The 15715-nt window shown below is 45.7% G+C and overlaps 1 protein-coding gene across 1 annotated transcript in view; it reads right to left on the bottom strand.

The window, feature by feature from the left end:
• The window catches only part of LOC119972857 (eukaryotic translation initiation factor 3 subunit E), a 156769-nt gene that overhangs the window by 34221 nt on the left and 106833 nt on the right, over positions 1–15715 (bottom strand). The window contains exon 10 of the mRNA XM_038810363.1: positions 8397–8506. Within this exon, the coding sequence (XP_038666291.1) occupies positions 8397–8506 (110 nt within the window). The remainder of the gene's footprint in view (positions 1–8396; positions 8507–15715) is intronic.

Raw genomic sequence — 15715 nt, 5'->3', positions numbered from 1 at the left:
GGACGGAGGAGCTGGGTCCGTACTTAGAGGAAGAGATTGGGATTGAGGCGCTGAGGAGGGTGAACTCGACCTGGTCCTGTGCGAGGCTGAGTCTCTTCCAGCTGAAAGTGGTGTACCGAGCACACCTTACGAAGGCTAGAATGAGTCGATTAATCCACTAATCATTCACAGATCAAAAATGTAACGGCAAAAATAAACAAAAGGGGAAACAGGGGAATAAACAGGAAGGACCCTCACACAGCACGGCAATGATCTTATTGAATGGTGGAGCACACTCTGAGGGTTGAATGGCCTACTCTTGTTCCTGATCAGGTAGCTGAATTTGAGCTATGAATGACTGCATTTTGCCAGCCATATCCACAATAGCCAACCCAAAGTTGCTCAAGCATAAACTTACATGGAATTTATTTTCTTTTTAAATCTCTTTCACAGACCATACGTATGATGACATTTTGAGTACCAACAGTAAACAATCAAGGAATACCTCATACCTTTTAAATTTAGTAACTGGCAACACTGCAGCAATTTTGGGAAACGACAAACATGTGGAACAGCACACTCGCTCGGGCACAAATACAAACTTCCAGGGCTAAAGTGTGTAAGTTGTGAAGCAATTCAGAATCTTAGCAGCATTTCCACTAAAACTGCAGCGTATCCAGGCATATCTTAAGCTACCTCGGCCTGAAGTTCTGCAATTCCCTCCTGAACTTCTCCTGAAGGATGCTTCTTAAAATCTCTCTCTTTAACAACGTTTTTAGCCTCATTTTTTATCGGATTACACTTCAATTAAGCACCTTGGGGCTTTTTACTACATTGAGAGACTCTATATAAATGCAAGTCAGTGTTGTTGGGGACAAACAACAGCACCAGTTGTAGCAAGGCACAAGGTTCAAAATTACAACTCCGTCTGCATCCCATACCAAAGATTCACAACAAACATGCTTTTATCATCTTTTCAATGACTTGAATCACTGCAGCAGAGTCAGACCAACAACCCCAAAGCTCTAATGGCCCAACCATTCCAGGCTGATCAATGTTAATGAGGAAGGGGTGACCAAGTTTTGCAGATGGACAGCTAGGGTACCCCAACTTTGGCACTCATGCCAAACCATGCTCACAAACTTGTCAGCACTGGTTTCTCATGGGCTGGAGGTCTCCATTTTCTGAACAGCCCTATTAGGACCAGATAGTGTTAGTTTTGGGAATACAGATTTTCCACTCGATATAAACAGGACCAAATTCCATGAGGCTTAACACTGAACCCAGCGGATTGTCAAACTGCCGGTGTTTCTTTCGGCCGATAATAAGGGGTAATAGTGTTTTCTTCTGGACTTGTGATGGCATCATTTTAGCAATTACCCCGTTCCCTTTAGGATGCTTTCATATCAACTTGCACTGATCACAAAATATCATTCAAGTGTGGGAAGTGTCTGCAGCATAAAATAAATCTTTGTTTCTTTCCATACTGCAGCTTTGCAGTGCCTAGCTTAAGCCCCCCCCCGCCCTTTTAAAAACATTTATTCACATGGCCTTGCAAGATTTGCTGCAATTTAAGCTGTGCTAACAATAAATGAATAGCAAACCACGGAGCTTTAGGCTCCATTACGTGCTGTAATTATAAAGCAGAATTTTCACCAAGTTCAAAGGGGTTCTATGATAAAATGCTCACTTTCCTCAGCTTTCCTGCTAAACTTGAACATATTCACACAAGGGTGTCTAAAATTTACCACAGAATTATCAGCCGATTACATCAAAGCCACATGACAGCAATCATTGCACCATGCGATAGAAGAATATATCTGTATACCTCTCGATATAGAGCCAAAGTGTTATCGCCTATTTCACCGCAAGCCCTGTGGGTCAACAGTACACTATCTAGCCAGCTTCTTGAGAATTCACCCCTGTGCAGAAAACATGACAGCCTTCCATAGCTCAAATGAATATTGTATCACAACAAACACTTTACCTCCTTACAAGGAAGTAAATTTATTCAGCAAGCCTTGAGATTTGAGCAATCCTTGTACTCGAACCGACTGTTATTTCTCACAATAATTAAAAGAAAGAATATGGACACACAAGTGCACAAGGCTTTCCATATCGATGAGATGATTGGCAGGACCAGGGTCAGCTCGCTGATAACTGCAGTATGATATTTCAAGTACCCTTCACAGTACAAAGAGCAAGGTGCTCCATGGAACAACTGAAAATTCAATGCTTACTTTGAAAGCAAAATCTCAAATGCACGACACAGCCCATAAGTCCCTTTGCTTCTATGGTAGCCGGCTTACTTTCCCAACAGGGATTTGTGCGTCTCTCTGAGGTCCGAGGATGTAATCTTTAGAGCTGCACTGAGAGAATGCCGCACAGCTGGAGGTGGCATCCTTCTCTCCTGATAAAAGGAGGTGCACTTTACCTGCCCAGTTGAATGGTTAAAGGATCCTGCGGCAGCACCTAAATAGCAAGCGGCTCTCCTAAAAGCTCTTACCAGCATTTAGCTGTCAAGCAAAAGTAAACAGATTTGTTTTCTAGTTGTGTAGGACATAGTAGACCACTAGTCCATACCAAACAAACTTGACTCACAAGGTTAAAGACTTGTGAAAATGTGCAAAGATAGCTGAGTGTGGAAAGTAGCGAAGATAAAACAACTAAAATAGTTCTCCTTGATTTTCTCACAGCACTGTTTGATTAACAGGGTGTTATCAATGCGGAGAAACCATGTTTCAGATGCTGAGTGTTTCTGTTCAAGACCAGGTTTTACTCTGAAGAAATGAACCAGATGTCCAAATCAGTGCTAACAGAAGCTCATTAAAGACAGAATTATATCGCAGCCCTTCGAAATGATTTATTTTCATGTGCTAAATTAATGTGAACCAGAAAAGGCCTTCCACAAACACACGCATGTGTCGACTGGAAATCTCCCACGGCTAAGCTAACAAGTTGACAGCAATTCACTGATAACCCAGAAAGCAAAACAGAAAAAATACGATTGCCTTTACAAAAAGCAAGCCTCTGAGACACAGTAATGGCAGGATTCTTAAAGCTGTACTGTGCTGCTTTAAAAAGGAGACTTGCATATGTTGCTAATCTTGATCTTTGTCAATGAAATTTCAGTAGTATGCTGAATTAAAACTTGAATTCAGATTTGAATGATGCCTATACAGTCCATCCTATAAATTATGATATTCGGTAACACCCAAAAACGTTTCAATCCCTGGATGTGTCAGTATTACACTGTCATCATTTTAGAAGCACTGCAGGAGGACACAGAACATTAAAGCATTCTTTCAGGCTGTTTTCGGAGCAGGGAATAGAAGTATTCATATAAATTTATTAGCTAGAGAAAGAACAGAGGAAAGAATGTGCAAAATGAGGAGAGGAAGTGGTCATTTTTCCATTTTCCATTCTGGGTTATCTGAGAATTTCTGTAAACTTTTGAAATTATGAGTGGAAGATGTTCATCAGGCAAGAGAAACTTATTTACTGGACTTCTGCAATGAACATGTTGGCAATAAGGGCAACTATTTGAGAATTTCGAGGCAGATGGTTTACATGCTTTATCAATGTACATATTCTAAAAATAGGCAGACATCTGCAAAGCATTTATAATGAATTTAGTATCCTTATTGCAACAGTTCTTGTTTAAATCGTCATCCTATTCCATCCTCCCCTGCTTCCTCTGCCTGTCACCTTTTCCAATCCCTCCCGCAAGGGTAACCCTTCTTGGGCTCCCCTCACCAGCTGCAGTTTCATTTCTCCACCAACTCCCTCCTGTCCCTCGCCCAAGCCACTGACCCTGCCTCCCACACGACCCTTCTCTACTTTTCCCTCCGACGCCTCCAGCTAGAGTAACTTTGTTGTTGGGCTCTCCTGCTCTTCCACTGTTGTTTTAGATCGCTGCCCTGCCACCACAGCTGCATGAATTGCGCAGTCTCGTCCTTCATGTGCCCCGAGTGTCTCCAGGTGCATCAGACTCCGCCAACAAATCAACCCACCGGCCAAACAGGACAATGTGGACCATCAAAAACCATGTACTATTGGAGATTGTGTGTGGAACACACTTCCTACACCCTAACCTTATTTCCAACATGCACTATTTTTGCCTGCACACTTCTGTCAACTGTCACAATGTGCACTCAACCCCTGGCTACGAACTGATGTTGAGGAATACCACTTGAAGTTGAGTTAATTCATTAAGACTCAAAACAACTTGGTCCTCAATCTATTCCAAATTGTTCAAAACCCTGCTTGCTTGCACCCACTGTGTACAACTTTTTTTTTGTGCGGTTCATTTACAGATTTTTTAAAAATATAAATTTAAAGTACCCAATGTTTCCCCCCCAATTAAGGGACAATTTAGCGTGGCCAATCCATCTACCCTACGCAACTTTGGGTTGTGGGGGTGAGACCCACGCAGACACAGGAGAATGTGCTCATTTACAGTTCTTAATGTAATCCCTTAACTTGCCGTTTACAATTCAGCACTAGTCAACGACCATCAGGGCAAGATTATCGAAATCCCAGCTGTCAAAATTGCGGAGGTGCTGCATGATATACACCATCCAATATACTGTCGCAATCAGGTTCTGCCAACACCTAACTTACTCAATGCAGTCAATGCCTGGTGCACAGATATTCACAAACACACATTAACATCAGAAACATACAATTACGTGAGACTAAAACTTTATGTTATGTATTCATTCATTTAACTCTGGGAAAATAAATGACTAATAGTGTCCTTGTGGTCTCTGCAGAACAGCACAAAGCAGGTCTTATAAAACGCCATTTCTTCCAGTTCAAGAAGAGGTCATTCACTGCTAAAAAAAATTGCCATTTGCAGCAGTTTGCAACACAAGGTACTTTTCAAATGTTGGCTGGGAAGGTCTCAATTTTCTATCTTTCTTAGCATCTTATAAAATCTTAAGTTAAACGGCTGGAGAATTAACTGTTATTTATCCAAATTCATCGGATAAGGAAACACAATTAAATTTCCAGGGTCCAAACAAAATGCCATTGTTTTAAGAGATTTCTTACAAGTGTGGATCCCTCTTCTTTCCTTTGCAATGACGTCCTGGATACATACTGGAATGTGCTAAAGAAGGACCTGTTAATATCTACACAAAGGCTTTAAGCTTATGCACTTTCATCACTCACTATTATAGACAGAAAACCATCCCTTTAAATGAACCTTCTGCCCAGGAACCCACAATTGAGCCCTAATTGCTTTCATCAATTTACAAGCAACTATCTGGATTCCTACTGCGAACCCAACTGTGGTCATAAAGAGACAGGCCAGGTGAACAGTTAAAACATTGCTCCCACGCCCTAGGCACAAACCAAGCTGTAAATAATGCCATATGCAAAATCCTTTGTCTTCTCTCTTCATCTGCTCTTACAGTCCCTCAGGATCAAGGATGACTTGCTGTCGCTCCAGTTCAGAGGTGGTTGGTAAATCCAACACAATCTGCAGACTCTGCCACAGGCCGGGCAGGTGCTTCTTGGTACGGTCAGTTGTTTGAAGGTTTGTGCACACTCTCCAGTGCCTTGACTTCATCTGATGCTAATGCTGGCCTTTTCAAACCTGCACCATGAAATTCGCACCCGATTTTCAATCGACAAAACTTCCACATCAAACAATTAGACGCTGATTTTAACTTAAATGTGCCTGAAGAGAACAGCTGGAATTGAAAGATGGATGGGACATAATTCAGAATTCCAGTCCCAAAATGTCCCAGGCAGGTTTGGTTAAACACAAGGCGTAAGACTCTTATTGGTCAGACAGCCAATTATTCGCAATAAAACATCGTGACCAGCTCAGGCTCATCTGCATTGTGAGGCATAAGAAAGACTGAAAATCTTATCCTTCCGATGGACACCATCACAAAGTGGGAACTCCATCATCGCTAAATATCTCAAGAACCCCATCTATTCCAAATCTTTCCAAAAAGATACCTCTGAAGCGAGGATTGCTCAGCTGACCACAGTTGTGCAAGTTCAGTAAAAGCTCTTCTAACCATGCCCATGGGCCATTTACATATTTACCCAATTACTGGACATAGGTGCTGGCTGACACCTGTAACAATCCAAAGGAATAAATAAGCCGTCAGAAATTTTAATCCAATCCTGAAAAGCATGCTACTGCTTCCTTACTCCAGCAATTCCAAGCGCGACAGACTAAGAGCAGAAATCTTTCCACTGGTACCTCCAACTTTTATTAACAAACAGGATACAATGATCATCTCAGGCGCATGGACACAGACATCACAGGGCTTGGATCACCTGTGTAAAATTAAAATAATCCGTTTGCTCGGATTCGTCTCAATGGCTGTGAAAGGCTGCACAGAGTGCTGTGCAGAACAGAAGAGACTCTTTTCTATTCAATCTTGTGACAATTTTCTTGGCTGTTTTCTCTTTCGGAAATGTCAGTCCTCACCATCCCCCCCTTTCCCTCAATCCTCCCCCGCAACTGTGTGGTTAGCAATGCACATAATTTTATCCTATCTAGTCATATTGTCACCCACTTGCTTCCAAACAAATCATTCAGACTTTTATTAAGTTTGAAGCTTCCCATTTTTATATCTTGCTCCTAACATTTTAGAATTGAAATGCTTTCTGCCCGAGGAAAATGGTCAACAAGGGAGATCAAATCCACTTTTATTTGTATCATCAGGCAATTTATAGTTGTGACTCCACGTGTATGTTTAGCATTAGCTTAATAGTCACTACTTAAAAGACTTCAAATACTGCATGCATCCTGTGCTGTAGAACATAGTTAAGTTCAGGAAATCTGCTTCCAATATTGAACCAGACCAGCAACTGTATTACACCAACTAATACAAATAAGTCACAAGCACATTGGAAGCAGCCACACTTCTTAATCAGTTCCAAGTAAAAATAGAGCCTACAGGATTCAAACAGTAGTCTCATTTCATTCAAATGCATGCCCGCCACAAATTACATCAGCGGGAAACAAGGGGCAGCTGCATTAAAGGACAATTCTGCAAAATTCCAACATTTAGAACATAGATTGATTCCCACGCTCCCCCACATTTTCGTTTGAAACATCTTCATTATCCCTTCTAAAAGGGGTAAATAGTAAGCCAGAGATATGCACCATTCTTTTCAGGTATGCAGTTGTTTTTTTCCTTTTTTGATAAATTGAGAGTACCCAAGTATTTTTTTCTAATTAAGGGGCAATTTGCCGTGGCCAAAGCCACCTACTCTGCACATCTTCGGGCTGTGGGGGTGAAACTCACGCCAACACAGGAACAATGCGCAAACTCCACACGGACAGTGACCCTGAGCCGGGATCGAACCCCGGTCCTCAGCACCGTAGGCAGCAGTGCTAACCACTGCGCCACCCTGCCTCCCAGAGTTGGGGGTTTAAATACAATTATTTAACTATTCTCTAATTCTCACATGGTGAGGAGGAGAGAAGTATGCTTCGGTTAAACTGGGCTGCATAGTGGTTGTAACATTTGATTCTGTATCAAGACGTCCTGATCACCAAGTCACAAAGAGTTTCGAGATCAGATTTGGTTTTCTTGGGTATTACAGGTTACAAGGTTTAATTATATCAAAGTTAGCTAGGATGTACACATATTTACACCTCTTATTAGAGCATGGTGCGACCCATTCTGATCATGAGTAACTGAGTACAATCTACTGCAGCGGCAAAGGGAATCTGTACTTGCTGAACAGATTGTATTTATGGAAACTCCTAACTTGAAAGGCCAAATTACAAGAAAATATTTTCAACTCAAACTAGGAAGACAAGAACATCCAAAATGCACTCCATCAAATACCATGAAAGTCACGCAATCATCAATTTCAAGCATTTTACTGGTTAGAGAACAACTTCACACATGTGCCAGCTGATCTCTTAAATCAGCTTCAGGGGAAAAGGGAGCCAAGAAGTAACTGAAACAGCATATTTCATTCAAACGCATACTCATATCAAACAATATCAAGACAGCAAATAAAGGGCAGGTGCATCAAAGAGCAGGGAATCAGCACATGGCCCTCACTTCAAATCCAAGCCATGAATTCTCTCAAACTCCAAAATTCCACTCAATCCCCAAGTTGGAAATAGATATTAAAACAAGGTTTGAACAGAACTAACAATCACAGCTGTATGCAAATATTGGGAGCTAAGATTAACCTGAACACAAAATTTATACACAGACGATTTCAAGAGCACTACCACACGTCAAGTTAATTGTAAACCATATCTGATCTCTTCACTCTGGAGCTAGTAGACTTCCCAGCCTTGGATCCGGATGGGACCCGTTTCCAAGGAATCACCTCTGAACCCCTCAAATGTTTAGTTTGCCACAAGATGCTCGTTTCTAAGAAGCTGCTGCAGCACAAATTGAGAAATTGGGAAATGTTTGTACCTGATGCTGATGCACTGATGAATGCGGCAAAACGTCTCAAAGATGAAGAGTCGGGCATTTTCTATGAAGTCCTCAAGGCAGGCCACCAAGAAAAAGTCATTCACAAGTACCTGGAATGGGAATGGAGATGAAATAGAAAATGTTCAATCCTCATATTAAACTAGCAAGATAGCGCCCCTTTACTTTCTAAAACCCGCTCTTGCTGTAGTTGTCCCAGGCTGCAATATATCTAAATGAACTTTTAAGTAAATGATGCTCACTGGACAACATCAGGGAAAAATAATGAACGTTTCACATAGGATCAACATGGTTGATCAAAGGTTTCTGGGCACTGCAGTGTGTTGGAGGCACAAAGTGGAAATCAGCAAGAACTCAACAGAAACAAAATTAGGAGTAGGTCATTCAGCCCTTTGAGCTGGCTGTCATTCAACAGAAAGTGGGTGATCCTCCATCACAGCACCATACTCCAGCACTCTCCCCAAACACCCGGACTCCTTTGGAGTCTAGAAACCTCTCCTCATCACAGTCTCTATCCCCCACCCCCAGCCAGAAGAAGCAACATCCCAGCATTCAGTCTGTCCAGCTGTGTCAGAATTGTACACGTTTCAATTAGATCCCCTCTTATTCTTCTAAATTCCAGTGAATACCGGCCCAATCAACCAAATCTCTCCTCGTAGAACAATCCTGCCATCCCAGGAATCACTCCCTCTCTGGAAATTGTCCACACTATTCCAGGTGTGGTCTCACCAAGGCTCTGCACAGCTGCAGTAAGACACCCGTACTCCTGTACTCACGTCCACTTGCAATGAAGGCCAACATACAATTTGCCTTTCTAACTGCTTGCTGTACTTGCTTTCAGTGACACGTGTATAAAACACCCAGGAAATTTCAATGTTTTCCAACCTATCACCATTTAAATAATACTTTGCCATTCTGTTTCTCCATCCGAAGTGGATAGCTTCACATTTATAATTTTTATTAGTGTCACAAATCGGCTTATATTAACACTGCAATGAAATTACTGTGAAAATCCCCGAGTTGCCATGCAGTTGGGTACACAAAGGGAGAATTCAGAATCACCCAAATCACCTAACAGCACGTCTTTCAGGACTTGTGGGAGGAAACCGGAGCACCCGGAGGAAACCCACGCAGACACGGGGAAAACGTACAGATTCCACACAGTGACCCAAGCCGGGAATCGAACGCTGGTCCCTGGCACTGTGAAGCAACAGTGCTAACCACTGTGCCACCATGCCACCCAATGTATCCACATTATACTGCATGTGTCATGTATTTACCCACACTCAACTTGTCGAAATCACCATGAAGCCTCTTAACGTCGTCCTCACCACTCACATTCCCACCAAGTTTTGTGTTATCAGCAAACTTAGAAATATTCCATTTGGTCCTCTTAGCCAAATCACTAATGTATATTGTGAATAGTTCGAGCAACAAAGCAAAAACAAATTTGTAAGCAGATCTCCAAAGCTCGAAAACAACGCATGGGACTTCTTTCCTTGGGTTATTGTTGAGATTAAATGCAAAATTTACATCTTTTAATCATTTCTTTGCAGTGCCGTCGTGGGCTGTGTTCAATAAAAGTTGATGCTGACGGAAACCAAACTGTTGTTAACACAGGGAATCATCACCAAAACGGACTGATAAACAAGTGAAATATCTAAACAGGGAGTGCAGCCCATATGCTCGGCGTCAGATTTGATCAAACTCAACACGTGTTATATCTTACCATTGCAAAACACTTAAATTGAACAAAAGTTAAATACCAACGTGACACTAATGCACAGGCACTGTACTGTCGTAAAAATTGAATAATGATGTTGTCAACCTGGGCATGTTGGACTTACAAAGCAAGATCCCAGGTGGCGTGCTCAGCCCTCAGGGACTATCCGTAATTTAACATTTAATTCCCGATACCAATTCAACATCCTCAGGTGAAGTCATGGCCCAGTGCCTGGCTGCTCAGTAATCTTACTGAAGGGGTTCTGCTCCGTTCCTATGTATAAGCTTCAGCCATGGCTCAGAGAGGAACACTCGTGTCTCGAAGGCAGACGGTTAAGGGTTCAAATCCTATTCTCGGATTTCTGCAGTGACCTAGGCTGATTTTAGGCCAGGTGCACGATGCCAGGTGCACGGGGCCAGATGCCAGGTGCCAGGTGCACGGTGCCAGGTGCACGATGCCAGGTGCACGGGGCCAGGTGCCAGGTGCACGATGCCAGGTGCCCGGGGCCAGGTGCACGATGCCAGGTGCCCGGGGCCAGGTGCCCGGAGCCAGGTGCACGATGCCAGGTGCCCGGGGCCAGGTGGCCAGGTGCACGATGCCAGGTGCCCGGGGCCAGGTGCACGATGCCAGTTGCACGATGCCAGGGGGCAGGTGCCAGGTGCCAGGTGCACGATGCCAGGTGCCAGGTGCACGATGCCAGGTGCACGATGCCAGGTGCACGGGGCCAGGTACCAGGTGCACGATGCCAGGTGCCCGGGGCCAGGTGCCCGGGGCCAGGTGGCCAGGTGCACGATGCCAGGTGCCCGGGGCCAGGTGGCCAAGTGCACGATGCCAGGTGCCTGGGGCCAGGTGCACGATGCCAGGTGCACGGGGCCAGGTGCCCGGAGCCAGGTGCACGGGGCCAGGTGCACGATGCCAGGTGCACGGGGCCAGGTGCACGGGGCCAGGTGCACGATGCCAGGTGCACGGGGCCAGGTGCACGGGGCCAGGTGCCAGGGGTTAGGTGCCCGGGGCCAGGTGCACGATGCCAGGTGCCAGGGGTCAGGTGCACGGGGCCAGGTGCCAGGTGCACGATGCCAGGTGCCCGGTGCACGATGCCAGGTGCACGATGCCAGGTGCACGATGCCAGGTGCACGGGGCCAGGTGCCAGGTGCACGATGTCAGGTGCCCGGGGCCAGGTGCCCGGGGCCAGGTGGCCAGGTGCACGATGCCAGGTGCCCGGGGCCAGGTGGCCAAGTGCACGATGCCAGGTGCCCGGTGCACGATGCCAGGTGCACGGGGCCAGGTGCCAGGAGCCAGGTGCACGGGGCCAGGTGCACGATGCCAGGTGCACGATGCCAGGTGCACGGGGCCAGGTGCACGGGGTTAGGTGCCCGGGGCCAGGTGCACGATGCCAGGTGCCAGGGGTCAGGTGCACGGGGCCAGGTGCCAGGTGCACGATGCCAGGTGCCCGGGGCCAGGTGTACGATGCCAGGTGCACGGGGCTCGATGCCAGGTGCACGGGGCCAGGTGCCCGGGGCCAGGTGCACGGGGCCAGGTGCACGGGGCACGATGCCAGGTGCATGATGCCAGGTGCACGGGGCTCGATGCCAGGTGCACGGGGCCAGGTGCCCGGGGCCAGGTGCACGGGGCCAGGTGCACGGGGCCAGGTGCACGGGGCACGATGCCAGGTGCACGATGCCAGGTGCACGATGCCAGGTGCCCGGGGCACGGCGCCATCTCAGCCCCTAATAAAATTGGCAAGAGTAGAAATTTCGGCAAAAACAGAGCAGCATTTCATGTTTACTGTTGAGGTCAAAGAAGTCATCACCAAAGACTGACGGACTGCACTAGCTGAAGTCACAGTTTGTTACTTCCACATGGACAAAATTAGCCCAGAGGGCCCAGTAAAACTCTTTTAGGAATGGTGTCTCGAGCATCAAAACCATCTTATCCAATTAGCCACCTTTCTGGATAGATTTTTCAGGGAAGTAAGGTTCAAAAGAAGCATTACCAATCGTGCTTAGGAGAGTGACTGCTGCGCACTAGCAGGAGATTCTGGATAGCTTTATTCAAGAGTCCAAGAGCTTCGTTTATGGCCATGTTGTTCGCCAGTCATCAGCACAACTGGTCAATGGACCTGCCTTGAGGAGACTACATCAGTTTGATGTTTCTGTGCTCTGGTATTAGGAAATAACATAGTAATGACAGAATCCAGGTATTGAGTAGTGAAATGGGACAAGTGGAAGCAGGTGGTGCAAGTGCACCCAAAGCACTCGAGCAATTCATCATGGCCTCTGCAGCTCAGGCAGGACTCGAATGGTCAAGGGTGAAGAACACAAATCTGAAATTCATCAGAAAGAACTCTGGTGGCAAAGATAACATCACTATCCACAGAAACAGAAAATGCTGAAACACCAGAGAGGACAAGAATTTGTCTTTCAAGTGCAGCTCTTTTTCAAATTGGAAGAAGCTTTGAAGAGGTTGGGAAATGCAAACTCACCTGACCAGTCCTCTCCACAGCTACTGGCCAACCATCATGATGTTTGGAGCATTTTGCTTTCGAATGGAGAGCCTGCCTCAGTGGCACAGCATGCAACCACTCAGATTTTGCTAAAACACGCTGATCACATTTATGGAAGGAGCCAGGTGCAAGGTAGCGTTCCAAAGACATTCATGTATTGATGCACTATATCTATATGAATCGAGGTAGAAAATTAAAAATGCAAGCAAATTTGCTTACTCAGAAAATGCTAAAGCTTTCCATCAGTGCCATCTACCACTTATCATTTGTCAAGTATTTTTTTTACATGACCTTATGAATGAGTTTTGGTACAATTGTACAGGCGTGAATGTGACACAAGGTTAAGTCAGTAGTGTACCACCTGCTAAAATGATAGCTCTCCCCCCACCCCCAAGTGAACCTTAGTGCCGGAGATCCACCAAGGCAAACACTGCCCCTGCAGCACCAATCATAATTTATTCATAGCATAGAATCCCTACAGTGCAGAATGAGGCCATTTGCACCAACTCTACCCTTCGACAGTGCTATCTACAGTCCCAGCACGGCAGCAAACTTTTCTCAACCCCCTGATTTGGAAAGTCCATTGGTTTAACTGGAGAAAATAAGAATGGTGGTTGCTTTTATCACCATTTACCCAGGCCACAAACAAACAATTGACAAAGCAGCTCTCAGCAGACTTTTGTTTTACACAACAGAGGCGAAGATGAAAAACAAGTTTCACACTTCGGAACATGGGAACAAAGAGCAATAGGCCATTCAGCCCCTCAAGCCTGCTCCACCATTCACCTAGAGCATGGATAATCATTTACCTAATGCCATTTTCCTGCACTACCCCTAATCCCTTGACCTCTTTAATATCTAGAAATTGATCGACTTCTGCTTTGAACATAATTAATGACTGAGCCACCACAGCCTCTGGGGCAGAGAATCCCAAAGATTCACCACCCTCTGACTGAAGAAATTCATAGAATTTGCAGTGCAGAAGGAGGCCATTCGGCCCATCGAGTCTGCACCGGCCCCCAGAAAGAGCACCCCACCCACGGTCAACACCTCCATCCTATCCCCACAACCCAGTAACCCCACCCAACACTAAGGACAATTTATCATGGCCAATCCACCTAACCTGCACATCTTTGGACTGTGGGAGGAAACCGGAGCACCCGGAGGAAACCCAAGCACACATGGGCAGGACGTGCAGACTCCGCACAGACAGTGACCCAAGCCGGAATCGAACCTGGGACCCTGGAGCTGTGAAGCAATTGTGCTATCCACAATGCTACCATGCTGCCCGATTCCTCCTTATCTCAGTCCTAAATGGCCCACCCCTTATTCTGAGACTGTGTCCCCTGATTCTAGAGCCCCCTCCCACCAACAGGGAAACCAGGGAAATTTCCTTCCTGCAACTACACTATAGACCCCTGTAAAAATTGATGTTTCAATGAGGTTGCCTCTTTCTTCTAAACTCAAGAGAATACGGGTCCAGTCTCAGAGGAAGAAATGATCACACATTAGCTAGAGGACACAGGATAATAGAATAAGTAACTTGATGGAAACAGGCCCGAGTACCTAATGACTCAATGCATCATGCACAGAATAAATAATTACCATTTTGTTATAGTATTCCAGTGTTTCACTATAAAGCCAAGTCTAAATTTAAAAAAAAGACTTTTCACAGCACTTTTCACAGCCATGACATCTAAAATGCCTCAAAGCCCATATGTCTTGCACTACATCCCTGGATGATCCTGGTTGGATTTTGGTGATGGGAGAATCCTCCTTTAATGCAGGTAGTTGGAGGTGGCTGGAGTGAGGCCCAGCCTGTAATGCTGGATATACTGGCAAGCAGGCATACACCTCAGCCATGCTGTCGACATCAGGATGATGGCAGGCTTGTTGGAGGAGTGAGTTGCCCTCTTCCACGTGGTCTTACCTAGTGGCTTCCCGAGTGCCCTCCTTGTTGTAGCGGGTCTTCCATGGGGAGGCAGTGTCTTTGATTCAGTTGAGGCATGGCTGCTCCAACCCTAGTATTCCCCTTGCAATGGCATACAGTGCCAGTCTGTGCCTGATAATCTTTAATTCGGGCGTTCCGGCCGGCACGGTGGCGCAGTGGTTAGCGCTGCTGCCTCACAGCGCCGAGGACGCAGGTTCGATCCCGGCCCCGGGTCACTGTCCGTGTGGAATTTGCACATTCTCCTCGTGTCTACATGGGTTTCACCCCCACAACCCAAAGATGTGTCGGGTAGGTGGATTGGCCATACTAAATTGCCCCTTAATTGGAATAAAAATAAAACTAATTGGGTACTCTAAATTTTTTTTTTTAAATTAGGGCATTCCTCCCCTGCAGGGGGTGGGGGGCTCTTCTCTTTATCGAATGCCCAGTGTGCTGTTGCGGGTCCTGATTTGGTCTGTTGGGTTAAGGGGGGGTTCCCATCATCATATTGGGGGGGCCCCACCCCTGCCTAGACTCCAATTAACGAGTGTCTGGACAATTCTTCCTCTCTTTGACAGTGTGTTCTCCTTGGTTACGGTTGACATGATTTTTCCAGTGTCGGTGGGGCTGGTGCAATGCACTCGTGCGGTTAGTGAAGAGAGGGGCTGGCTGGATGGTATGTCAACCACATTGAACAAAGAACCGTACAGCACAGGAACAGGACCTTCAGCCCTCCACAGCTAAACCTTTCTACGCTTCCGGGGTCCGTATCCCTCTGTTCATGTATTCATCAAGATGCCTCTTAATCATCACCATCGTATCGGCTTCTACCACCTCCGCTGGCAGCGAGTTCAGTGTATACTCTGTGTAAAAAAATCTGCCTCACACATCCCCTCTAAAAATTGCCCCTCACACATTAAACCTATGTCTCCTCGCAATTGACATTTCGACCCTGGCAAAAAGAATCTGACTCGCCACTCTTTCCATGCCCCTCCTAATTTGTAAACCACTATCCGTGGTTCCAGTGAAAACAATCCTAGTTTATCTAACCTCTCCTCATAACTAACACCCCCAGACCAGGCAACAGTTTTTTTTAATATAAATTTAGAGTACCCAATTATTTTTTATTCCAATTAAGGGGCAAT

Source organism: Scyliorhinus canicula, chromosome 10 (genome assembly GCF_902713615.1).
Source record: "Scyliorhinus canicula chromosome 10, sScyCan1.1, whole genome shotgun sequence".
Lineage (NCBI taxonomy): Eukaryota > Metazoa > Chordata > Chondrichthyes > Carcharhiniformes > Scyliorhinidae > Scyliorhinus > Scyliorhinus canicula.
This window is presented reverse-complemented; position numbering and strand designations above follow the sequence as displayed.